The sequence below is a fragment of the Paroedura picta genome, chromosome 1, assembly GCF_049243985.1.
Source record: "Paroedura picta isolate Pp20150507F chromosome 1, Ppicta_v3.0, whole genome shotgun sequence".
In the NCBI taxonomy this organism is placed as follows: Eukaryota; Metazoa; Chordata; class Lepidosauria; order Squamata; family Gekkonidae; genus Paroedura; species Paroedura picta.
In genome coordinates, this window is record NC_135369.1 from 29,332,164 (window position 1) to 29,359,389 (window position 27,226).

The window sequence follows — 27,226 nt, forward strand, 5'->3', positions numbered from 1 at the left end:
TTAGAAACCAACAAATTTTCAGGGTGCAACCTTCTGGGAGTCAAAGGTATTTGATGAAGATAGCTTTGACTCTCAAAAGCTTATACCCTGAAGTTCTTGTGGGTCTCTAAGGTCGTACTGAGCCCAAATCGAAGTTTCTGTAGGTCTTAGGACTAAATGCAAGACAGGCACATGAACCTGCTTTCTACAGGTGACTTCATCTTGGATGTTGGTAGGCTTTGTGCTTGTTTGAGTCAAGTAGTCTGAATAGGAAATAGAATTCTTCTGCCACACACTAAAAAGTATGTCTTTTGTACCAAAAAAGAACAAAAGCCTATGATGACATGCATTCCAAAATGAAAATGCGTTAGCTGAGTCAGAGATGAGGGTATGAAAACCCTGGCACCCATAGGCAGAACATGTTTGCAGCTGTGGGAGACACTAATTTTCCTCAATTGTTGTCCTTTAAATGTAAATGTCATGAATATCCAACCTCTAGTGGATATTCAACCTCTATTGAATAATATAGCATATATATCTGCCTTTGGCTCTTCAATATGGGGATGCTAGTTGGATAACCATTGAGGAAAATTTCCTTTTGAAAATGGGACAAATCTAGAAACCATTCTGGTTGGATCCTATATGACAGGGGTAGTCAACCAGTGGTCCTCCAGATGTCCATGAACTACAATTTCCATGAGCCCCTGCCAGCGTTTGTTGGCAGGAGCTCATGGGAACTGTAGTCTATGAACATCTGGAGGACCACAGGTTGACTACCCCTGCTATACAAGAATAAACGAACAAGAACAAAGAACCCTTTACTTCATTTATACTGTAATAATTTTTGTAACACTTATAGTAGCCTTGGGATAGGTTTTTTCTTTCTCTTATTGATCCTAGAACTGGCAATCTCATTGCATTATGGTTGGAATCCCTTTCGTTTTAACCTATTGGGGGGGGGGATTTCTTGGCGTATGCCAGCTCCTGCTGCAGGCTTGTGGAGGGAGTTGCATGTCAGTGTATTACCTTGAGGTGAAGGAACTTTCTTCTTAAAAATTTGTATTTGGGTGGTTTCCCTGCTTTACCTTTTTGTTTGTTTGTTTGCAGAGATATCCCAATGCCTTTAGTCAGTTCTGGAGTGGAGCACGGCAACTTGAGAGAACTAGCTCTTGCCAGGATGAAGGACCTGGGGACAGAGGTAAAATCCATTAATTTGAGTGAGTTCTCCATGTTTGTGTGCAGCTTTCCTCCCTTCTCATCCCAAACACAAGCGTGTTTATAGAGTCCACTTTTCTCCCAGGCATGGACAAAGACCAGTTAGTGGAGCTGGAGCACATGAGCTTGAGAACATAAGGAGAGTCCTGCTGGATGGGAACAAAGGTTGGATTGATTAAATTGATTGATTAGATTAATAGCCAGCCACTCCCAGAACGGCTCATGGTGGCTCATGCCCAACTAATCAACACCTGAAAGCTTACAAGTGGGCCACAGAGGCCAAAGCTTGTCTCTTGATTCCTCCCAGCAACTAGTGTTCTGCAGTACACTGCCACTGAACATAAAGGGTCCACTTATCCATCACTGTACATGGCCATGAATTTGTCTCAGCTGCTTTAAAGGCCTGTCTAAGCGAATACCTACATGGTCCACTAGTCATGTCTTGAGATTACTGTATCATGTATCAGAATGGCCAGGTCCTCCATGTGCAAAAAAGGAGCAACCTTCTGAGCCACGTTCAGCTTTACCTACCTCACAGGGTTTCTGTTGTGGGAAGAGAAAAGGGAAGGTGATTCTAAGCCACTTTGGTACCCCTTTGGATAGAGGAAAGTGGCATATAAAAACCAACTGTTCTTCTTTATCCTTACCCTTCTCCTTTTGCAGCTTTGTTCACTTCCTTCTCCATCAGGAGCCAGTCAGACTCCTGAACCTCTTCACCTGTCCTGCAGACAAAATGGTACGCCATCTATTGTAGAACCCTACCTAAAAGCAGTGGCCTTCCTGTCCAGCATCCCTTCAACTTTTTGCTTCAGCCTCTTGACCACAGCATTCAGGCACTGGCCCAGAACAGAGATAGCCTCATCCAGAGCCTTCTTGGGACAAAGTATTGACTGTCAAGGCAGAACCATTATAGCATGTAGATTTGTTTGTTCCTTGCCCCACAGCTACGCAACTCCTTTCTCTCTCCAGCAGCCATAGGTCCCCCCATCTCTCAATTTTCTATTCAATTATTGGCAGGAGATCTCAACAAATTTCATCTTACATTCTCACTTGCAGACACAGAATTTCTGAACTATTTTTTTCTCATTAAAAGATTCTTCCTGCATTTTGAAGTTTGAAGATTAGCTCTCCTCTTTTGCATTTCCCTATCTTTCCAAATCAAAACACAGTAAGAGTTAACATTTTGTTACTGAGGCATTCCTTTGAGCTTTGTTATTTATAAATCAAATGCTACATTTTCTCTTGAGACCCAGACTGTTCAGTGAACCTGATTCCTATCAGTATGTCCCTTATATTTAAACATCATGGCTTCTTACCCCCCCCCTCCCCAAAGTGTTTTTGGGATGCATCAGTGAGCATTTCTATTTTGAAGGTTCCTGTTTGAATCTATCAGCTTAAAGTCTATTCCAACTTCATTTTAGGCTCTGAAGGAGGTAGTGGGAAATGTAATGTACCTTAGCCGTGGTGTGTCTCACTATGTAATTGTTGTTTCTCTCTCTTTCTCTCTTCCTATTCCCCCCCAGTGTCGTGATGTGAGGACAAGAGAAGTTGGAATACAAGAGATTCATCACAAAGTGAGACCTTATCAGGTGGGACTTGTTGCTTCTCATGTGTGTGCGTATGTTTAAATTCCACTGTGCACATCGCAGTTGAGAATCCCTGAATTAAGCCGTATCAATAGCTGCAACCACAGCTTCATAAACTTACAGAAAAGGAAGATGGTGTTAATCTCAGAGTTCAGTATATGGTAGAGTATGAATACCAAGACTGAATTTGAGAACCAGCTCACAGTTTTACCATACAGGCGCATCAGGGCTGTACATGGATCTCCTGTGTTACTCCGGGCTACACGCATAAACCTCAGCTCCCACAATCCTCTGCAGCGTTTTAAGAAGGGAGGAGTCATGAGGCCTCCTCATATGTGCTGAGTCACAGCATGCAGCCATTCACGCAGTCCAGATCTTTCCAGCCTGGAGAGTGGGTGGGACCAATCCCCATCTCTTCTTCTACTAATGTATCATCAGTGGTGCCAAATACCCAATACGTTCCTTCTCACAGATTAGAAGTGCTAAGATTTGTGTATGTTCTCATTAAAGTTCTGTACCAGTTTTGGCTCGTGTGAAAAATACAATAATCACACCTTTGCCTCTTATCTGATGCCGCTAAAAATCTGCCTGCAGTCGGATGGACTTTGTGAAACCATTTCTCACCCTTCCCCTCATATAAACAAGCTCCGACATTGCTGTGAAATTGGCTCTGGTCTCTTAAAGGTTGCCACATCATTATTTTTTTATTGTTTCTGCTGCTGCTATCTGATTATTTTTGTCTCGGCCTTTTGTCCGTTTGAACAGGTTGAACTAATTCGGAGAGACTATATGGCCAACGGGGGTTGGGAAACTTTCGTGTCCTATGAAGATCCGGAGCAGGACATCCTCATTGGCCTCCTGCGTTTGCGGAAATGTTCAGAGGAGACATTCAGACCAGAACTGAAGGGAGGCGTTTCTATTGTCAGAGAGCTCCATGTGTACGGAAGTGTGGTTCCCGTGAGCAGTCGAGATCCCTCCAAATTCCAGCATCAGGTATCCCCAGCTACCTCAAAATATGTTTCTGGATTTCAGTATCCACAGATTTGGCCATGTTGAGACTAATATTATGCTAAAATTGACAGGCCCCCAGGTTGACTAGCACTTCAAAATTGAAAAATTAACATACAACCCAGCTAAAATAATACCAAAACAGCAACAAATCCAGGGGGGAGGGGGGGCACCCAATTGCCCTTTCATGTAACAATTCAAGAATGGGAATGCCTTCATTTTTGGTCTAGATGACCTGTAGGAAACAACACCAATTTCAACTCCTGAGGTTCATCAAGTAATGTGATATCAAGTCACAAAGTGGTTTCTTTGGGCCATAACGCATCCTCACTAAAGGACAAAACAGGCTTGGAAAGGGCCCTGCACCCTCTATCTTTTATTGACAAAAACCAAGGCTTGAAAGATTGCAATGTTGTGTGGTTTCTTGGAATGGCCAATGAGGGCATTTGTTAGCTACACGTTCTACTACTGCTATTTGAGTGAGGGATTTTTTTTAAGAGTATGATTTTTTTTCTGGGCGCAAACCTGTGGCATTATTGAAGTTAATGAAAAGATTTGTTTTGTCTGTTCATGGCCCCAGTATTCTGATTTAATTATCCACTGATTTGGCTAGGTTGAGAATTCAATATATTGATATTCTAGAAGGACTGAATCCAACCAGTTTTTCCATCAGTTGAAAAAAGGAGGAGGTTCCCTTTAACAGCCCACAAGGCTATCTGATAGGAGCCATGGCAAATGGGAGCTGTAATAACAGGGGGAATAGACCTAGTTTGAGCAAATTTAGGCTTGGATTAGGGGCTAGCAGTTGGTTGTGGTAATAACAATCAGGTTATCTCAATGTTTATTTATATGATGCAATATTTTTCTCACCACTTCAATAAAAATATGAGAAACAGTTTAGGATTAGGTTTTGTAATGGCAATAATTAGAAGATGTGGTCACTAAAATACAGAACCCTGAAGGCAGAAAAATGAGACTGTCATTTTTGAGGTTGGTCTATAAAACCAAAGAAATTTTCCCCTACCTTTTAGATCTAGTTCTCAGCGAGGTGACAAACTTTAGTCTGAAAAAAACTACTTCAGGCTGCAGATGGAACATACAATTAAACATCCCAGCTCATAGAAAATTAGCATCTCAGAGAGAGGAGTGGGGTGCCAGTCTGGCTTTCTTCCTGACAAGCTGGTTACAAATAGGCAGGATTTATATACGAGGAGAGTTTCATCATTTGAGCCCCTTCCCTACCATGCTGATCCTGTGTTGAGCAGGAGGTTCGACTAGATGGCCTATATGGCCCCTTCCAACTCTATGATTCTATGATTCTGTGAGCTGCTACAGCCCCCAGATACCCCATTGACCTTTCAGGTGCAAACCAGCCCTTATTGTAATAGAATTAGACCTGATGAAATACATGGACTCAAAGCATCCATAACATTCACATCTGATGCATAGGCTCTCACCCAAATAGATGGGTTAAGCATATCAGGTGGTTAGTTGTGGCTTTTTAAATATAATGCATTTCAAGCATTCAGAGCACTTCACATACCTTCATCTCAGTAATCTACAATGAGAGTTGTGCACATCTCCCTGCTGTTGCTGCTGGGATAAAAATAAGGACGTCACATATAAACAAGATCTTCCATTTGGGCTGTCTTTGGGCTTTGGGGACGGGATAAAGAAATTGCCATTGTCTGCTTTATTCCTGAAGCCGTCAAAACTGATGGGTCCGGTGAGCTTCGCTGCTGTCATTTAGAACAAAACCCTCCAAAACAGCCCTTTCTTCAAAGCTGGCTCTCTCTGCATTAGAATGCAGTTTAGGTCTGATAGTAATGACCCCAGGCAATGAGGCAGCAGTGGTAAATAAGGGGGGGAGGGGGAAGGAGCAACGGAATATGAATGCTTACCTCCTGAAAGTGAAATTTTAAAAGCCGGGAAAGCGGCTGACGCACGTGAAAGGCAAAAGGAGAGGAAAATCAATTGAATGGAGCCAGCACTAACAAATTGAAATAGATTGAAAACAGAGACTTGGGTGTATGACGCACAGATACAGGCTGAAAAAATGTTTACTAGGGCATCTGAGAATGTCCCAGAATTGAATCCATTGCTGTTCTTCCCCTCCCCCCTCGCAGAAAACAATGTTCTTATGCACTCCCTGCCTCCCCAAGTGGTGAGAGGTTCCAGCGGAGGAGCTGCTGGGCTTAGGCTCGATTGGATGAGAGAGCTCGGAAGATTTGCAACGTCCTGCTAATATTTGCTTTAGTTGTGAACATAACAGATTGGCGCAAAGGGGCATCCATTTAAAGCAATAGGTCCAATACCCCATCCCCAGACCCCAGAACAAAATCATGCAGCCTCAGGCATTTCAATTTTTGGACGACTCACAGCCTTGGCTCTTTTCTGGACCAGTCTCTTTCCAACTCCAAAGTTGTTTGTTTTTCCCCATTGACACTCCTGCCCCTAGCTAGGGTTGGGGGGGGGGGTGTCACTTTCTGTAAGCTCTTTACAAGTGGGTCGTCATGTTGATTGCAGTAGAAGGGCAGGAGCTGAGTCCTTAAAGATTTGGTCCTCAAAGACCAGGAAGATTTCCAGGGTATAAGCTTTCAACACCTGGATATTTGAGGAAGCTAATTGTGACTCTCAAAAGCTTATGCTGAGTGGCAGACCTGGGCAAGCTTCTGGGAAATGTCTAACATGGTTATCAATTTCTTTATTTAGTCCCCCCTCCTTTCCGAGGAGCCTCTTGTGGCGCAGAGTGGTAAGGCAGCAGACATGCAGTCTGAAAGCTCTGACCATGAGGCTGGGAGTTCGATCCCAGCAGCCGGCTCAAGGTTGACTCAGCCTTCCATCCTTCCGAGGTCGCTAAAATGAGTACCCAGCTTGCTGGGGGGTAAACGGTGATGACTGGGGAAGGCACTGGCATACCACCCCATATTGAGTCTGCCATGAAAACGCTGGAGGGCGTCACCCCAAGGGTCTGACATGACTCGGTGCTTGCACAGGGGATACCTTTGCCTTTTGCCTTTCCGAATGTGCCCCCCCCAAAGCAAACACTCTTTTATTCCCATGTGTCTACTTTTCCTGCAACAGGTGATAGCGACCTCCTTGCAATCAGCTGTCCCATGCACAATGCCTGGCTTTAAGGAGAGAGAGACGAGTGGCTCATTTGTAGGGTACCAGAATTGGTGCTGTGACTTCATTGTACTTGGGATTTCCCTGTACCCACCTTCACTCCACTTCAGCCAGTGAATAAGTGGGCATCCTTCTGGGCCAGATTGGTTAGTCTGGTTAGTGCCCGGATGAGAGACCTCCTGAGAATCCTCTATAATACCACCTTAAATAGTCTGTTAGAAGAATACGAGTATACTAAATAGGCCTTTACAAGTTTTTCTTACTGCTTGCACAATGCATCTGTCTGGGAAATCCAGCAAGAGAACAGAAATTGGAGTTATTGACTCAGACCAGACATGCACATTTTTACAATGCTCCTGGCATTTTTTTTCAGACTCAATTATCAGTCTTGTGGGGACTCAATTCATATTCAGACTGTGGCTCTAGGAGAGGGGGTGTTAATCGGCTCTTCTTGCATACCGTTCACCCCCTAGGAAGCAGCACAAGGACCCACAGTTTGTCCCACTGAGGAAACATCCACCTGCACGTAAATTCCCCCAATAAGTATTTATTCCTTTAGGCAATTGATTTTCTTGCTTTCCTCCCCAATGATGACCCAAAGCGGGAGCCCTTTGACCCTTGCTCTTCATCTTGTGCCTCTGGCCATGTCCAGGATACCTGTGAGAATGTCACCCTCAAAGTTATAAAGCTGGAGGCTTTGATCTCAGATTCCCTTCCCTGCAACAAGCTCTCTGGGCCCTTTCCAGGGCAGGAAAACAGCAAGCTTGGGGTGGGGTGGGGTGGGAGGTCTTTCAGGCCTCCCTGGGGCTGCAGCCTTGAGCCCAGACAGGTGCCCATGTGCCTGCTAATTAAGTGTGGAAAAAATACTGGGTGCTGCAGAGGCACACACGCATTCAGGTCGAGCCTCTTATGCAGGGCCCTCCAGATGTCCATGGACTACAGTTCCCATGAGCCCCTGCCAGTGTCCGCTGGCAGGGGCTCATGGGAATTGTAGTCCATGGACATCTGGAGGGCCGCAGTTTGACTACCCCTGCTCTTAAGGCAGTGGCTGTGCTTAGGAATTAAAGCAATCTCTACAGAACGTTTGAAAGCAGTCCTGTTTGCTTTTGTAGTGGATGGACTAAACAGTCGCTGCTATTCAGAACAGAGAAGCGGGTTCCGAGTGTTTCACGCACTCGCTCTGCACTGCTCGAGGGTTCCCCCGCCCCAGGCAGTCAAGCTGTTACGCTGCTCCTCGGGCAGCCGTTTTTCCTCTCCCCTGCCCACCCACCAAGACGTAAAAAGCCCCAGTTTACTAATCCCTAAATTACAAACGCTCTGTGTTCACTTCGTTTCCTTTGTGTTCTTTTCGCTCCTGCAGGGATTTGGGATGTTGCTCATGGAGGAGGCCGAAAGGATAGCCAAGGAAGAGCACGGGTCGTGGAAGATGGCTGTCATTTCAGGTAGAGCAGATGGGTTTGCTTCCCAGATCTGATCTGCCGATCTACTGGGGCAGGGGAAGGCAAGGGGAAGGGCTGAGCCAGCCGCGTTTGGAAAGGGCAGGCGCCAGAAAGGAGGAGAGAAGGAGTCCTCGAGGGCAGAGGCCCCTACTCTTCGTGAAAGACGGTTTCCTGCCGCAAAGCACATGATCAGCAGCACCAGTGAACAGGTCGAAGTAGTTAACAGAGAGCCTCTTAACGTTTATTTTATCCATTTATTTTACATTTATTATATACTGCCCTCCCCTGGGGCTCAGGGCAGTTTACATAAAACTTGGTTGGAACAGAAACAGTACAGAGAAATCAGTGGCTATAAATAACAATAATTGTAAACAGTAATAACAATAGAGAAGTATCTGATAGAACAACGGAATAGTAAACCATGGAACAGCAGTGAACAGGATCTGGCTTGCTGAGGCCTGGGGGCCGGATGGGACTCGTGATGATTTACTTGGGAGGGAGGCTCGGGGGCGGGGGGGGTTGCAGAGGAATTAGTGGTTCTATACATTTAGTGTAAATGTGTAATATATACACACATATATATTGTGTATATTTATTTATATATAGTATATACTTATATAGAGTTAATGTGCATTTAGTGGTGGAGCTGAGTGTGCAAGTAATTTTTTTTTATGTTTCCTTCCAAATTGGATCAGTGGACTCAGAATGCTGTTAAGGTTGACACAGGCTGTGCTTAAATCACAGACTTCTCTCAAAGCACTCTCTCTCTCTCTCTCTCTCTCTCTCTCTCTCTCTCAGCCCCACCTACCTCATAAGGTGCCTGTTGCTGGGAGAGGAAGGGAAAGGCAATTGTAAGCCTCCCTGAGTCTCCCTAGGGTAGAGAAAAGTAGGGTATAAACACCTACCCTTCTCCTGTTGTAGAAGGACAGTAGTCTAGAGAAATTTCAGGCATCTAAAGGACAAAATTCCATCTTGGCCCCTCCCTTTGAATCCCCATAGCTGTGACCTGTGACTAGTGCAATCTTTCCCATTTTCTGAAGGAATTACTTGAGGAGAAAGGGGATGCCAATTCCCTCTGCGAACAGGCACAGTGTGACAATGTAAGAGGAGGTGGTTATAAAAGAGTAATTGCTGATATTACCCATTTAAGGCTCTCTAAGTGCATTGGGCAGCTCTGCTACAGACTAAGGGGCTCATTCTAATGCTAATACCATCAATTTAGGGATGCCTCTGAGGGAATGGGGGTGCTTTTCTCTATGGTATGGGCATGCTAAAGGAGAGATGCGGGCTGTGTTGCATGGATACCTTGTGTGGAGTAAGCATGAAATACAGTCAGGATTGTACTTCTCTCTCTTTCAAGGCATCAGAATTCAAAGCAAGGGTCTAAGACAGCAAAAGAGGCTATTAAAAGACCCACAAAGAGCAGGTGCTTTCAAGCTGTTACCTAGGAAATACAAATCTGACAAAACTCAGCTGCTTCTTTAGGTTTTTCATCTTAAATAAAAATGCGGTTAGGCTTGACTTTTGCAGGAGAGAATATTAATCCTGCTTGGTTAATTCTGAGAAGAGTAGAATCTTCTGAGAATTGGTACTACAGCAAAATTATCACTAGCTCCCTAACAAGGACAGTTAATTTTTTCCCCTCATCACATAGGAAGGAATAAGCCACAGCTTCATTAGCAGAGGGGTGCCCAAATTTGTTGAGCCTTAAGGCCACTTTTGGAATTCTGAGGAAGGGCAACGGACACAACTACAAAATGGACGCTATGCGAAGCAGGGCCGCCTACAAAATGGCTGCCCTGGGGACCATTGATAAACATTAAGAGATTCTAAGCCAAGCATCCTCCAATGATAACATCATCTGTTTCCAAATGGGTGTTCCTTGCAGACCCAAAAGTGATAGCCTCCTGGAACAGGTTTGCCAGGTTCCCCTTGGCCACTAGTGGGGATGGAGGGCTAGGGCTGCCAGCTCCAAGTTGGGAAACTCCTGAATATTTGGAGATGGATCCTAGAGAGGATAGATACCTTGGTTCACCCACCAAAGCAACCATTTTCTTTGGGGGAACTGATCTCTGTAGCCTGGAGATGAGTTGAGGCTGGGCTTCCACTCTTTGGATATTCTGAAGCACCTCTTACTCTTGAGAGCCAACTTGGTGTAGTGGTGACCAGATTGTCCCACTTTTGGAGGGACATCTAGGGGTACCTGGCAAATTGTACTTATGTTGACATTAAAAAATATATATTACAATACTATTTTTGCATTCTATGCATTCTATGAAACTTTTTGTTGCTTCATATAGACCAAAATTTTAATCAACCCCCCCCCATCCCCACCCGGTCAATGGTGTCCTGCTTTTCCAATGTTAAAATCTGGTCACCTTAGCCACGGACTTCTAATCTGGCAAGCTGGGTTTGATTCCAGCTGGGTGACTTTGGGTTCACCACAGCGCTGATAGAGCTGTTCTGACTGAGCAGGAATATCAGGGCTCTCTCAGCCTCACCCACCCCACAGGGTGTCTGTTGTGGGGAGAGGATAGGAAAGGCGATTGTAAACCACTCTGATCGAGAAAAGCGGCATATAAGAACCAACTCTTCTTCTTCTTCTTCTTCTTCTTCTTCTTCTTCTTCTTCTTCTTCTTCTTCTTCTTCTTCTTCTTCTTCTTCTTCTAATGAAGTGGAAGAAAGTGAGGAATGATTGCTTGCTCCGTAAGCAAGGAGCCTAGAAGAAGCAGCAAGTGGACACCAGTACTTAGATCAACTGGCACCATGGATACCATGGTGGGGAATCAGTGCTCTCACGGATGCTGATCTCCTCGGCTCAAGGCTGGCCTTACTAGAAGGTAGCGCAAGTCAGCAGCCTTGGGATCTGGGCATGCCGCTTGCAATACAACCTAAGTAGGTTTTGTCAGAGTAACTACCGAGCCAGTATGATTCAGTACACTTTGAGCCCTCGAGCAGGCGTTTGCAAGGAGCAGGGCCTTCTTGTTAGCACCCTCCATCTAGGGGGATAGGCTCCCTAGAGAAGTGCACCCGAGTAGCTTTTTAGTCTGCATTCAGGTGTTGGACTAAAAGCGTTTTTCAATTGGACCTTTGCTGGCTAACATGAGAGACTTTGGAGGCGGCTTTTGTTTAAATTGACTGTTGCTTTGTGGGTTTTATGAAACCGCAACAAGCCTTGGGGAAGTTGGGAAATCTTCACCCCGAACTTTCCTGGCTAACTCTCCCCCCCCCACCCCTTTCATTTTCCTTCAAGTTGGTGGTTATTCTGAGTAATTGTTGCTCATTTGCACCATGAAAGCAGCAGAGAAGGGGAGGCACTTAAGAAAGCTTAAGTGCACATCTTGAACCAGCTTGAAAAGTGTGGGCTGGCATTGTGGAGGAAAAGCTGGGCTGCTGGCTTGACTTAGCTGTACATTAGGAGGCACATGCTCTCTGTCTCTTTCTCTCCCCCCCCCCTCTAAGCAGGGAATCCTTCCAACTGGGCCAAGGGCCCTAGCATCATCTCACTCTGCAGTGGTTGGACCTTGCAGGGGGGCTTTGTGTATATATTTACCTGTTTGGAAGAGGCAGGGGGTGCTGGTTTCTCCCCTTCATTTGTTTCTAAAACTATATTCTTCCCCAAAATTAGAGTCTTTAGCAGGGATTCTGCTTTAAGCAATACCATGTAGCAACACTGGAAGATTTCTGTCTTTTTCTAGGGGGGGCGGAGAGCATGATGAATGCAGAAATAGCTGTTATTTATGGTACTTCTATCTCGTCTTTCTTCCCTCATGGAAATGAGGGGTGGGGTCTCCCATCCAGATACTGACCAGTCCTAGACCTCCTGCACGTCAATAAGCTTGATCAGGCTCTTTGAAACATACTCTTAGTGACCCTCATCGTTGGAAGTAAGGAGGGATGTATCAACGTAAAAGGGTGACTCTGTGGCTAATCCACTGTCTAACTGGGTAACACCTGAAACACTGAATGCTAACAGATGGTAAACCTGCCAGTTTTGAAGGCTATAGTCTATCCAGAAGCACCAGTTTGAAGCTGCATGATGGGGACCGGGCCTTTCACAGGGATAGTGGATATGGTCTTTTCCTCACAGATACGAGTAGATGGGTCCAAGCTGACTTCCAGGAGACCCGATTTATTGAGCTTGTTCTGTATTGTAATCCCTGAAGCCTCTTCATTTTCAGGAGGGCTTCTTTATCAACATGCTTGTGCTTCTGGCCTCTTTCTTCTTCTTTTGCATATTGTCCGTAACACCATAGGTTTTTCGCCCCAAGTCAGCCCAGTCACATGGACTCCAGATGGAAGATGATCGATTGCATATGCAAATAATTTAAATTAGTACACCAGATTTTTTAAAAGACGTATTTGAGCTCCAGTTGCCAGCAGATGAACCCTTGTAGCTAAATGCCAGTCTAAATAAATACGGAAAACTGGCTGGAAATGACTTCTTTTCATCATCACTCCATGAGTGTCCCCCAAGAGCAGTGGAGTTCGGAGGAAGAACCCAGGACCAGCAGAAGCCTTTGGGGTCAGCAGATGGCTTTCGTCCTTCTCCTCGGTCACCCAGGACAGCTACCCACTGAGCTCGTCATACTTCTTTTGCCCATAGCTGTGGATGTTCCCATCTTCTCTCCCATGAGAAACCCCTTCCTTGAAATTCTGGGAGCCCAGGCTGTTTGCAGAATTCTCATAGACTGCTCATCTGCTCATAAACAATTTTGTGCTCTCTGATGTTTCGGCCATGAAGTAATTGAGCGGATTTGCCTAAAGTGCCATGCCACGTCTTAACCAATCCTTTCCATGGATTCAGAACATCCCACCATTCCAATTATTAACATTTCGCGATAGCAGAACATTAAACGGGCTCTTGTTCTCCTTTCAAAGGATTTCTCTCCCTTCCTGCTTCCCTTCGCATTTTGTGTATTGTTTCTTTAAAGTATTTCTACGTTGCCGGAGTTTTCATGGCAGTTTGCGCAAACGGCTGGAATGTTAAATGCATAAAATCAGCAATGCTAATCATGAAACTTCAGTAGTAAACTCCCCCCCTTCCCCAGAAAGCAGTATCTCTGGCAGCAAAAGCAGTCCCACAACAGACTATTCACAGCAGCGATAATGAATTAAAACAGCAGCAGCCGATAAAACCAAGTTCCTTGTTTGAGACAATCCAGCACACACTCCAAAACCATAATTATTGCCAAGGGCATGTGAGAACAGAAGTGCCATTTTCCCCTGCTGTCCAAGATTTCACAAGAGTAGGAACCAGTCGAACTCCAGCAGGGAGAGAGTTTTCATACATGCAGTGCCAAACAGAGAAACAATACCACAAGCGAACTGATAATGAGACATAGTAATGAGTCTGTCAGCTTCTACACAGGGTTGGCTGGTTTCCTGGCAACTTCAACCTGAAGAAGAGGCTCCTGTTTCAAAAGGAGGCCTTGGATACTATTTGTAAAACAGTGAGTGGGGTACTTGGTGAGGCATTGACAAGAATCCTGAGGAAAGGATGAAATCATAGAATCATAGAGTTGGAAGGGGCCATACAGGCCATCTAGTCCAAACCCCTGCTCAACGCAGGATCAGCCCTAAGCATCCTAAAGCAATTGTTCATCCAGTAGAGTTAGAGGGAAAAGAGGAAGCAGGAGCTCAAAGAAGAGGAAATGTCAGGTTGACATGGTCTGTTCCAGAGTTGGCCATGCACTGCAAACCTGAATTCCATCTCAGTTCATGGACTCTTGTGGTCATTTGATCTTGGCCAACAAATTGGTTCATTCAGTTTGTGGTCAGTGGTTAATGAATTCAGACCATGTGCTGCAAATCTGCAAAGAAACATCTGTCAAAGAATTCTAGGGTATATTTAACATTTCTGTGCTAAGAACCACTTGATGTTGTCGTTAAGAATGGTGGCCTCTGATTTGGAGAACCAGGTTTGATTCCTCCACAGGCAGCCAGCTGGGTGACCTTGGGCCAGTCACTATTCTCTCAGAGCTCAGCCCCCCCTACCTTATAAGAGTGAAGGAAGGGTTATTTTCTTGCATTATGTTGACTTCTATTTATGTTTCTACTGTGGCATGTCCAAAACAAAAAGGAGAAAATATTGTGGCCCAAACAAAAGTCAAGAACCTAAAAAAAAGTCAAAATAAGGGAAATTAACTTAAGCCTGTGTAGGATTAAGTTCATTTCCTTTATTCTGACCTTTTAACATTTTTGTTTATTTTTTAGGTTCTTCTCTACTATGGCATGTACCAGAATACTAGGTCAACTTGGATAATACATGGAAACATCTGGTTGAGGGTTTGGGGGTGCTGAAATGAAGGTCTGAACATCAGCAGTTTTGCAAAAAGGGAGAGGTGCTTTTTATTTTATTACTCCACTATTTATTTTTATCAGTGTTACATTAGGATAGCAATCCAATGTGATCAAGGGATGGAAGTCCTCAGAGAACAATCTAAAGTAGCGATCCCCAACCTGTGGGCCGTGGAGCACATGTGGTCCTTTGACTAATTTTAGGTGGGTCCCGAAGGACGCCTTCTCCCCCCCCCCCACCGGCCCTTTACTTCATCCCCCCCAGCCCTTTACAACACACTTCATTGTTGTGGCGTGTCTGTATCTTATTTTGAAGGGATGTTTAAACATTACCATAGCGATCAGAGAGTGCTAGGGCAGTGGTTGAGGAGTAAACTACCTCCCCCCACCGGGCCTCAGTAAAAGGCGTTGAGTGGTCCCTGGTGATAAAAAGGTTGGGGACCACTGATCTAAAGTATTTGAAGCTTTTAGTTAAGAATGTATGAAGAGCCCTGCTAAGTCAGACCAGTGGTCCATCTAGTCCAGCAGAATCCGAATTCCTATACTGAGACTGATTTTTGTATCCCCCTATTGGGGAATGGCTGGGGGGAGGGTGGGGGGGCTGGAAGGCAACTAGGCTGCCTAGAGAGGCCTGTGGGTTGCCTCCTTATATGACTATGAGAGAGAGAGCTTTTGTGCTGGAGGTGCTCTGTGCAGCCATACTTAACCGTCCTCATTTAGAAAATCAGGCCTCTATTGTTCCTGCACAGAAGATTTGCTGTTGAGCGCCAGAGGTGGGCCGCCAGTCCATAGCAACAGAACAGGGAGAGCCCCTCCTCTCCCCTCCTGCACTCCCCTCCTGCACTCTCAACAAGCCAAGCGTAAAGGGAACAACTTGTTTATCAAGAAGTTGATGCTCATTTGAGGTAATTTTCTGCTCCTCCAATGTGAATAGCATATTAGCATGCTGGTGTCTGCATGTGAGACCCCAAGGCATCAGCCCCTGTTGTTCAGAACACAGAGGAGGTTTGACCCAAATTCCTGTCTTCATCTGATGTTTCTAACATTGGGGTACATGTGGGTATAATTTCTCTTCTGCAGTCAAGAATCAAGACAATATTTAGCTTTTCCCGGATTGGGTTGGCAGACCTACATTTGGTTTTAACTGTGTGGAGTCCCCCCCCCTTCTCCCCCCTTCCCCCCAAAAAGTTTAAACAGAACACTAATTGCAATCTTCGAAGTCACTGTGCGGAGAAGCCTGGGTGTTCCTCCAGCGTTTTATGCCCTACCTTGTGGAGATAGAAGAGAGGCAGTTGGGTGTTTTCCTGCTGCATGGGATCTTTCCACGTCTAACTCCACATGGTTAAAGCAGATAATTGGATATGCTGAGCAAGAACCAGAAACAAAGCTCCAGGTTCATCCTCTCTCTCATTCTTGAATCCAATCATTAGAGACGGAATGCTTGTGTAGGACTGTGGTTCCTCGGATTTTGTGCATGGAGCTCTTCGGCTAATAATGTTCGCACAAAGTGATGTGTCGAGGCTGCCCTGATGCATTTTGCTGCGTGACCCCAACACATGAGCTGCAGCATTTCCTGCAGTGCTGGAAGGGAGCAATGACTGTCCCTCTTGGATCTCATGCCACTTCACTGGTGACAGTAATAAATAAAATGGCTGCCCCAAGTATTGCTTGGGTTCTTTGTGCTCCTTCCAGCGAACGCTGGCAGGGGCTCCTGGGAATTGTAGTCCACGGACATCTGGAGGGCCGCAGTTTGACTACCCCTGAACTAGCATATCAGAAGGATGGCTAGACATTTGCTTGGCACAAGCAGCTGTGGTCTCCAGGTGAATGGCAAGGCACCTCTGTGTTCCTTCCCCAGGACTCCTCAATGGCAGGGTCATGGGTTCCTCTCTCTGTATTTTAAAGTCAGGGGAAATCATCACAGCAGTGCTGCTGTCGTCTCTCTGGCAGAATTGCTGCAGCTGATGGACAGAGGGCATCCTTCAAATAAGGCTTCAAAGAAAATTGTGGCAGTTGGGAAGGAAAGGCTGGGTTCTTAAATTTTTACTTTTGGAGTGAGTGGTGAATGTGCCCTGCAACTGTACATGCACACACAAAGGGAGGAATTGGCCTCAAGAATTCATATCTAGCATGCATGGTCTGGCAGGAAACCAAGGACAAGAGATTCAGAAAGGAGGGAGGACTAAATAAAGAAGTTCATTATCGCTTTAGACATTTCCCAGGAACTCGCCCAGGTCTGCCACTCAACATGTACTCAAAGGAAAGAACAGTCAATAACTGTTTTGAAGCACCCTTAGCAGTGCGTTTAACATATCTTGAATGTACTCCTAAACAATGTAATAATGTGTGAAGTAGCCCAGCTTTTTCCCTCAAGGACTTGGATTTCAAAGTCTGTTTATCTTTAGGGCCTTTTGAACTGGGTTTTATCGAAGGACTTATTCCTCCCCTCAACCCCCCATTCATTCAAAATGACTTTTAACCCTGGGTTTGTAGCTTTTGCAGCTGCTTTGTCATGGGGGGAGCTTCATTTTTTGCCATCTCTTTGTGAACATAGCTGGTTTGTCACACACACACACACACTGTTGTGTATAGAGTGTCCTCCTATGGAAATGGAAAGAAACAGCCTTCCCACATCAGGCTTGGCAAGTTCCCTCACTCCGTCATTTGGAGTAAGCTCAGGTGGGAGTTCCCTACCCACATGCAAGGCCTCCAGCCACCTTGTAAAATACGGCCAGAGCTTTGTAAGAACTCGGAGTCCAGCAGCACTTGTGCAAACGGTTCGTTTTGTTTTGTTTGGGAGTTTTTTCGTGGGGAGAGGGTATTGTTATAGATGCCTGACTTTTTTGTTTGTTTGTTTGTATGATATCTGACTGGGAAGAGGAGGGGGAGCTTGAGAGATTGCCGCTCTGCGCTGTGAATTAATTACCACGTAGCTGAGTTGATCAGCTTTCCTCCAGACCAGATTTCGATTTGTGTGCCGTCAAGGAGAAAATTAACATGGACACAGGCCAGAAACGTGCCATGCCTGAGCGCTCATCACAGCTGAGGAGGCGCAAAAGGAGGGCTGGACTCTAGGAACGGGTGACGTCCAAGGCCACTGGTCCTCTGTTAGCCAGCTCTTTTTAAAAATGGCCTCTGGCAAGGACAGCATCTGTCAGCCTGAAAACCTCCTTTTATTTTCAGGTTGGTCTTGATGCACAGGTCCCTCTCTTAGAAGAAGGCACAGCTTCCTTATGTTAAGTGCGGATTCATATAGTGCCAGTTTCTCTCAACAGGGTGTCTGTTGAAAAGGTGTAAGCCATTTTGGGATTCCTTCAGGTACTGAAAAGTGGGATATAAAAAAACAGCTGTTCTCTCTTTCTTTCCAGGAGTGTATCCTAGGAATCTTTGGTGGTGATTGTGTACAATGCTGAGCAGAGCCATTGGTCGGTTCTCCGCTTCGGGGCCGGTTGCAGAACCAGATGTCCTTTGTTAACAGTCCTGAGCTTTAGGGATTGGGCAGGTTGCAAATGTAGGCAAAATGCAAAAGGGAACTGGGGAATGGTGTTCCAGTTGGTCTCTGGAGAAGTGGCATATAAATTCCATAAGTATTACTGTTACTATCTGCTTGTAGCATACCTTTCTCAGTAAGACTCAAGGCTGATTGCAAAATGGGACAAGCAATTCAGACAGCAAAAGCCACCAGGAAACAATGTGGTATGGCCAGGGTTACAAAAAGTGGAAAACAGTCTTAACCAAAACTGTCCGGTGCAACAGTTTCTTTATTTGGGAGAAATGTTGGCCTAGAAATATTTTATGTACATAACTATCTCGTAGAGTCCCCAGTTCTCCAAATGTTCTCTGTGAATGATCTTTAAGACTATATGAAGTTGACCATTCTTGCTGGGTCAGAACCAAGATCCAGCCTAGCATCTGCTTCCCACCATGGCCACCCAACAGCCTCAAGGAGTCCTACAAGCAGTGCTTGGGAGACAAAAAACCTCCCCTTTCCATTGACTTCCTCTGACCAGTATTCAGAAGTACATGGAACATGGAGGTTCCATGTAGCCATGATGGCCCATAGCCATTGATAAACCTATTCGCAATTCATTCTCAATTCATCTCAACTTATTTTTAAGTCATCTAATTGCCTGTGAAAGCCATCTGATTTTGCTTCCATTGCTACCTCTTCTGGAAGTTAGCATCATAGGCTTCTCGTTATTGTATCCCACAGGATGCCTCCTGCAAGTTCCCCCCATTTCAAAAGTACGGCTGCAAAGTAATGCATAGGCACCCAGCATCCTGGGAACTGCCGCTCCGATGGTTCCCAGATCCATCAGGGGGCCTGCCGTATGGGTTTTTCTTTTATGTCTTCACACGTTGTGGAGGCCCTTGGAGAACTTCTTGGAACCATCTTGCAGCTGCCTAAGACAATGGGGGAAAGCATCCCTGAGATGGATGGCAGGGCACATCAGCTGCCAACAGGGAAGCTGGTAATAGCGGAAGAGCTTATTGTGCTTCACAGCAAAGTGAGGAGAATACAGAGTTGCAGTTTTCCAACAAGCCAGGAAGAAATTGGCATGTCGCTTCAACAGAAGTTCAATGCGTGGAAATGGGCAGCTGACACTTCTCAAGGCAAGGAGCTAAACGTCACCTAGCATTTGCTGCAGATCAAGCTGATGCTAAAGGACAGCTAAACAGGATTGACGTATCCATTATATTTCACTTCTTGCCTTTGAAAATAGTCTACGAACCTCCGCAGAGGCTCCAGATGGAGTGATTACATCTCATTGATCTCCTAGCGAGATGGCGATATTTCATTAATGACGCTGCAGCTCCGCCCCGTCCCCAGCTGTACCGAACCTCTTGCTGTAGAAAAGGAAGATCGTGTGCAGAAGAGCTTTTGAAAAAGGATTCTAAGTGAATCAAATGCTTTTAAAACTTTCCAATAACTCATGCGGGATCAGTGTAAACCCAGGTAGCTTTTCATTTCCATGTGGGGTTAATACTTGAAGAAGAGTGCCTCTGAGCATCTGCTGACTGCCCATTCTTCATTTCTGAAAAAAACACACGTGTCCCGCCATTGGGGGTGAGAGTGAGAAAAGGGTTTCCAGGTGGTCATGAGGCTTTTGCCATCTTTTACTTTACAAGCTGAGTGCTGGATTTCATTGCTTTAAATATTTGCACCCCTCATTTCTTCTGCAAGAAAAGCAGCTTTGCCTTTTTTGCAGGTAGGAGGTTAAGCAAAGCAGTTAACAACAGCTGAGATGATCATTTACCTACCTGCCTCGGGATCAGACTGGAAGCGGATCATTTGTTTTAGAGATGGACACCAATGTACGTTGCTCTTTCAGTTATAAGCTTCTGTGCGTATAATTTCTGGGAAAGTCAACTCTTCATCAGGCCAGACAAAAATAACACCTAAATCTCAGCGTCATGAAAAGCAGGCTTCCATCAGTCACCAACCCTTGAATGAAGAAAGCAGTTCCCAGTCTTCATACAGCTCAAGGCAGACTTAATTTAAGCTTTCTAGGGCTCATGTTCACTTGGAAACGACAAAGGTACCTTGACCTTGACTGCACGTACAACTGCAGGCCCCATTCTCACTTGACCTTGCAGGGCCCAAAGAATGGATAAAGGACGTGGAATGCTGTGACTTTGTTAAAGCTAAGCTTGGCCTGAACCCAGTCAGGGCCTGAATCTTCAGCTGCTTGGAAGACCCAGTCAAGCGGTTTTGGGCTTCCCAGTACCAAATTGCTTGATAAGGCTGTAACAGAAGACCTTGGGCCAGACACAGTTTTCTCACTCAGCCTCCCCTACTTCACAGGGTGTCCGTTGTGGGGAGAGGAAGGGTAGGTGATTATAATCTGCTTTGGGTAGAAAAAAAGCAGCTGTTCTTCTTGGGTCTTCATTTGGCCATGATACCCTCTGAGTGCTCTTGGGTCAGTCCTCATCACTCAGGTTGATCTAAGTGGGATAAAATGGGGTCGCTCGCCATCTGTCCCCTAAGTTCCATAAAAGGGAAAGGCAGGACATACATGTCCCTAGAAACATATTTATTTGAAGGTCAGGTGAGGAGGGCCTTCTCCTACAAGGCCTCCATCTTCCAAGGTAAGGAAGGGCAACTGTTAAAACTGGGTTCCCTTTGTTGTGATGTTCTCTCCCCAAAGATGCCCACCAGGCCTCCTTCGCTGGAAAAGCAGTGGAGACTAGAGTATCACCAGGACTGTAGAGGGTGCTGGTTTGGGTTTTGGTTTTTGCTCATGATCAGCTGCAGTGGTTGCTTGTCTATCTGTGAAGGTGTGGCTTTCTGTCTGCCCTGTGTGGTGGGATTGAAGCCTTCAGTGCATTCCTTTCTGGTGACACTCCCAAAATGGCCAATGATGGGCCTAGAGGAAACGGGAAGGGGAGGGTTCCCAACCATACTAATCTTTGCTGGCCGAGGCTTGTCACACACGGTAGTGACTGGAGATCAGAGGGGTAAATACCCTCATTTTAACTTAACTGAGTGGGGATGGAGCAGCATAGACCTGCTCTAGCCCAGAAAACTGGTAGCCAGCCCAGAGTACAGGTATGGTTCTCTTCACAAATCACCTGAACATATTTCTGTGCTGTCACATCCTGTGCTGTGGGAATGGCTTACTGACGCCACATCCAGTCAGAGTATCTTGGTAATGTCCCTTCTGGTGATACGTGACTTCTGGGAGCGTGGCAGGAATGTGTGTCCTGCTGACTTCACTTCCGGGTTTCTCAAAGCCTGAAGAATGTTTCAGGGGGTTCTCAACAGTTAAAAAGTTAAGAAAGGCTGGCTTGAGGACAGGCAGTTAGTTGGTCGACACAGAAAGAAAGATGGGAAAGGACCTCCTCTGGTGCTGCTCGAGGCAAATAGGTAAGAAAGGCTGAAGGACCCCATGACTGGAAATAAATTTGATCTTTGGAAGTAGGGAGCCAATTTGGATTCTCTTGTGCAAAGCATCTCTTGCAAGTCTTGATTTTTCTTTGGAAACTTATTCTCTGTTGCCACTAGTCAATTTGTCCTTTTGGTTTTTGCTTGCAGGTGTGGGCACCAGGGATTACTACCGGAAGATTGGCTACGAGTTGGAAGGACCCTATATGGTGAAGAGGCTGGACTGATGTATTTAGCCAAAAATGTTTCAAAGACCTGTCTTTGCGCCATTAACCCTGCTCAGGGGCAGTGCTGGGAGAAGAAAATATTTTTCCACTCATGGCACAACCATTGGTCCCCAGTCAAGATCATCTGATAGTGAAGATCTCCGTTCTTTTTGAGGTCCCTGCTGGAGTCCCAGAATCTTTGCAGGGACTCCCCTAAAGGACTGCTCTTTGGCTTGAGCATGGAAGAGGCCACATGATCTTCGCTACCCTTCCCTTATTACTCTCCATGAAAAACCATTTTGCCTTTGATTGCAGGCCTCATTATATTCAGTGTCTAGCAGGGAAGTGGAGATCACCCTCAGCAGCAACTAGGCACCCAGTCCATATTGATGTCCTGTTACATCTTGGTCTTACATCAGCCTACCTGTTTTTTTACTCTTAATGGTAAATCATGGTTTCATTTAAATTCCTTTTTTCGGGGGGGGGGGGTCATAAACCCTTAATTTTATCTGTAAGGCCCTTGAAAAGGACTAGAACCTTTCTATTCAGATATTTAACCGCTTGCACTGGGCTAGCATGTGGGCTAGCCAGTTTTATTCTCCACGGAGGAACCGGTTGGAGGGAAATAATCTTTTGAAGTTATTTATATCCGACAAGCATCCCTTCAAGATAGGAATTTTTGTTCGATCTCCTGCCAAGTTTCTCCCAAGTTTGTAAGGAATCCTGACACCCTAGAGTGTGTTGTAATAAAGGACTCTGTAGGAGTTCAGTACGTTTTCTTTGTTAAGAAACTGCAGATCACAATAGTATACAGCAGTGGTCCTCAACCTTTTTTGTGCCGAGGACTGGGGGAGGGGAGGGGAGGGTACCAGCGCCCGCGCCTCCCTCCCGTGGTGCAGCAAGGACCGTGCCACGCGGGGGAGGGAGGCACGCCTGCTGGTGCGCCTGCACCGCGCCTCCCCCACCACGGCCCGGTACCGAGGGCTTCATGGCCCGGTACCAGTCATCAGACCGGGGGTTGGGGAACACAGGATCCTAAGTGAACATCAATTATAAAAGGTTTTATTCACCAGAACATTGCCCTGAAATCTCTGCTTATAGCTTCTTCTTTTTTAAGCAAAACAAAAAAGAAGAAAATGCACTATTACTCAAGGGTGAAGTCTGCAGTTGGAGAAATCTCTGCCCCCCGGTCTTGTATTTCTGTGCTCTGGCCCAAAGGCTTCTTGGAGACCTCCGTGCAGGCAACTAAAGCGAGGGTTGAATATGGACAGCCTTCTGGAAAAGGTATCCCGCTTGTAGTAATAAAACATGGCTTTCACAGTCCACGTGTGATTAGTATCTAATGAAATGGGGCATTGGGATCTCAGCTGCAGAGGCAACCATTTCACATGAATCACACTGTTTCTCTCCTGTGTTCTCGGAGGTCATTTCCACCATGGGTCTTGAAGGTACTGGAACCTTTGCAAGTGTTGCACCTGCATTAAATGTCTTTGGAAAACGTACAGTGGGGTGTGTTAAGGCATACTCCTATCTCCCAAAGCAAAACCAAACAGCATTTTCCTTGGACCAGCAAGCAGAACCATATAGCCCAAATGGTAACCATATAGCCCAAATGGTACTTCAGTACATGGTTGCTTTTCTTCCATCTCCAGCTTTAGGAGGATCAGTGGCCTGGCTGGCTCTAAAGCGGCCTTATGTGCAGTTTGAGAAGCATTCTTGCTTCATCTGCTGGGAAGGGCCTCTGCACTAAATCCATCTCTTCCATTTTCAAAGGGCCGGGTAAATAACAGCCTTTAGTAGGCTCTATAGATCCTGGCAATAATTGGCCTGTCTCCTAAAGACCAATCTCTCCTAAATCACCAATGGCTCTGTTGTCACTGCCCACCACCGCCACCACCCCTTCTCTCCGGGCCAGTACCGTTGTGACTTTCTGTCTGTGCCTCCTAACAAAGGGGAAAGCGTTTGCCTGAACAAAAGTGAGCGGGGAGGCCTCGACCCATTAGACATCCGGGAGGCACCAGAAGGGGAAGCGTGCTTTTCCTTCCCCGTGAAATGTCAAGGCTGCTGTTTGGGGCCGAAGCACTGGAGCGTGGCAGCTCATTTTAGTGGGGGTCAAAGGCGACATTTCTTTCACTGCTGCTCCAGCGCACTCTTGATGGGGTCTAATGTGTGGCCAAAAAACAACAACAAAAGATGTAGCTCTTGGCACTGTCGCTGGAATAAACGTCCTTTTGTATTCCTGAAAGTGAAATGTGATGGGGGAGAGACCCCATTATTGGTCAGGGCACTTTGACATGGCTCTTTCTCAGGTATTCCGGTGTGCAAACCAGGTGCGACCCCATTGTTTTGGTGGGTTCAACACAGAACCTTCCCAAGTGCAATATCAATGAAGGGCTTTCTATTTACTACACGAAAAAGTCTTGGAGCAGTTTGGAAAGCCTTCGTGCCTCACTTTACCCCGGAATGCTGAAGGGGTAGGGCTGTCCTATGAGAAATCCAGATGATGATTCAGTTTTTAAACTATTTCTCTGCCATAGGGCTCAAGGTGACTTGCAACCCATTAAAATATGTGATGCAAACTTAAATGGACTCCGGGGAATGGCAGAGGACAGGAAGGCCTGGAGGATCATTGTCCATGGGATCGCGATGCATCAGACACGACTTCGCACCTAACAACAACAAAATATGTTAATACATACTTTATTGATTAGTTTCTAAAGATTTAAATCACTAAAATAATCCCTCTCTCCCTGGCAACTAATATTGGCTAATTTGCTGTCTACCTGTCCGTCTCCGACCCGACTCCGCTACCTGTCTGCAATTCTTTCTTACCCCGCCTGTTAGATATGGCAGGTACCTCAATGACATGGACTGGGAAAGTGGGGAAGAGCTGTGATGATCAGAGAGAGGCCCTTTCTGTAGATGGCCCTGGCTTCAACCATAGGACTGGTGGGAGAGTGCCACCTTGCAGACCCTGCAAAACTGTGGTACCTCCATCAGGGCCCCCGTCTCAAGTGGCAACTCATTCCACCAGGTTGGCACTAGGGCCAAAAAGGCCCTGGCTCTTGTCAAGGCCAGGCAGATGTCTTTGGGCCAGGGACTACTTGATAAGTTTGCACTAGATGACCTAAATGCTTTCTGGGAGACATATTGGGAGAGGGGGTCCCTCAGATATGCAGACCCAAGATGATATAGGGCTCTAAAGGTCAATACCAACATCTTGACTCTTAGTCAGAACTCTACTGGGAGCCAATGCAGCTGTTGGAGGACCGATCAAACGTGTGCCTTCCATGGGGTCCTTGTAAGGCATGGGCAGTCTTGCTCTGCACCAGCTGTAATTTCCAGGCCAGGGTCAAGGATACCCCCACATAGAGCAAGTTACAGTAATCCTGGGCCAGGTAGGGCACTAGTAGCTTCTCCTGGCTTAGATGGAAAATTCCTGGTGGGCTACCTTTGTGATCTGAGTCTCGATTCAGAGGAAGTCATCAAAGTTCATCCCCAGATTCCTGTCTGTGGTTTGGGTCACTGACTTTGTGCCTCCCTGCCTTTAAAGCAAAAAATGCCACCAGGAATCCAGGAAACATGATTTCCATTAACTCCAGTCTGAAGACTGGAGCAGCAGTGTATTTAGACTTAGTTGTGGAGATAAGTGGAATGCATAACCTTACACATTTCCATGGTTTATGAAAAAGCAGAACAAGGCCTGACGCTCTCGTATCCATGCAGCGTCTGGCTTGAAACAAGGATGATTTATTTATTTTATTTATTTAAAACAGTCACAATGTGTAAACTCTACCCGGTAGGAAAAAAAACGCAAATAGACTCAACTAGGCAAAGCTTAAGGGGATTACATGGAAATTCTTTCACCAGGTGCTTTATTGCTGCCTCTGCATGACACCATTTTGTACTATTTTTGTGAGAGGACTTTTTCACCCCTTCATTAGACCCTGCCTGCGTTCCTGATTTGAACACATGAACTCATGTGGCTTGCCTTCTATCATTGGTTCATCTAGCCCAGTATGGTTGCAGTGGAGTATTTCTGCAGAGCAGGGGGGCTGACTTTTGCTGATTGTGCTGCCATGATACACCTCTGCCCTCTCCTGCTGCTCCTAGAGTGGACCCCCATTCCTCAGAAGCGGCATATCAGCGGCCATTTTGGGCAACAGCAGGAGGGAGGAAGCAGTCTTGCTCTTCGGATTACCAGATATCCTCTTTTGTGTGTGTGTGTTTCTGTCCTCTTTGGGGCTCTTTAAAAACAAGTCATTAACATGTCCTCTTCTGGGGTTGGAAAGTTAGGTGTATTTCGAGTTAGCAGCAACGATCGCAGCTTAAATCGGAGTGATATTTTGTCATCGTGATCATTTGTTTGAAGAAGTCAGTCAGGAAACATGTCCTCTTTTTTGCCTTACAAAATATGGTCCCCCCACCCATTCTATGGAACTGACTGCTGGATTCAGGCTATGGGCCCACTCTAACTGGCAGGGGCTTTCCAGTGTCTCAGAAAAATGTTTTCTCCACCACTTGCTGCCTGACCCTTCTTAATGGGAGGTGCCAGGGACTGACTTTGGGATCTCTTGCACGAAAAGCAGGCGCCCTTCCCTTGTGGCTCTTTTTCATTTGCTCCTGCAACATTGCCCAGCAATATAAGCACCAGGCATTTCCATGATGTTCAGATAGACCTTTGTTTTTGTACTGGTCCTTTTACACCTCCATCCATTTCGCCACCTCCTCTTCAGACCCCTGAACATATTTTTTCATTCTTTAGCAAGTTTTAAGAAAAGCCACTCTAGAGGCATGTTAGTGCATGTTCACTTTCCTAAATGGAGCTTTGTCATGATTTTTTTCCCCATGTGGGTTTGGTTGCATTGTAATGCAAAGCACCTCTATCGCTGCAGATTGACTGCAAAGCATTGTGTTGAATGGGATTTTCTCCCTAAGTATATGTAGGATTGTAGCCTTATTCTGATATGCAGTTGGCTTGTATTTGATAATCGACAGCTTGATTTTGGGAGTGGGATACAGAGAAGTGGGCTATTACAGAGCCATTTAAGGTTTTTCTTGTACACGGGGGGTTTGAACTGTTACCCTGGACTGCCAAAAAGACACATAAGTGGAGTCCAGACCAAATCAAGCCTGAACTCTTGAGTTAAAATGACTAAACTGAGGCTATTGTACTTTGGGCACATGATGAGAGTTACTGGAAAAGACAATAATGCTAAGAAAAGTTGAAGGCAGAAAGAAAAGAGGAAGACCCAGCATGAGACGGATTGTCTCAACCAAAGGAGCTACGGCCCTCCACTTGCAAGTTCTGAGCAAGACTGTTAGAACAGGAAAATTTGGAGATCATTCATTCATAGGAAGGCCATTAAGCATTTAACACACACACATGGGGAGGGGGGTGAAAAAAGAGACCAGTATTTGAATGCTAATTTGGTTTCTGCTCAAAGTTAAACTACCTAGTATCTTTTATCTCTTTAACAC

General features: G+C 45.7%; 1 protein-coding gene across 1 annotated transcript in view; it reads left to right on the forward strand.

The window, feature by feature from the left end:
* Positions 1-23,068, forward strand: part of ELP3 (elongator acetyltransferase complex subunit 3) — a 90,681-nt gene extending 67,613 nt beyond the window's left edge. Inside the window, exons 11-15 of the mRNA XM_077331496.1 lie at positions 1,087-1,177; positions 2,718-2,783; positions 3,546-3,773; positions 8,275-8,356; positions 21,690-23,068. Of these exons, the coding sequence (XP_077187611.1) occupies positions 1,087-1,177; positions 2,718-2,783; positions 3,546-3,773; positions 8,275-8,356; positions 21,690-21,766 (544 nt within the window). The 3' untranslated portion in view covers positions 21,767-23,068. The remainder of the gene's footprint in view (positions 1-1,086; positions 1,178-2,717; positions 2,784-3,545; positions 3,774-8,274; positions 8,357-21,689) is intronic.
* Positions 23,069-27,226: the final 4,158 nt, after the last annotated feature.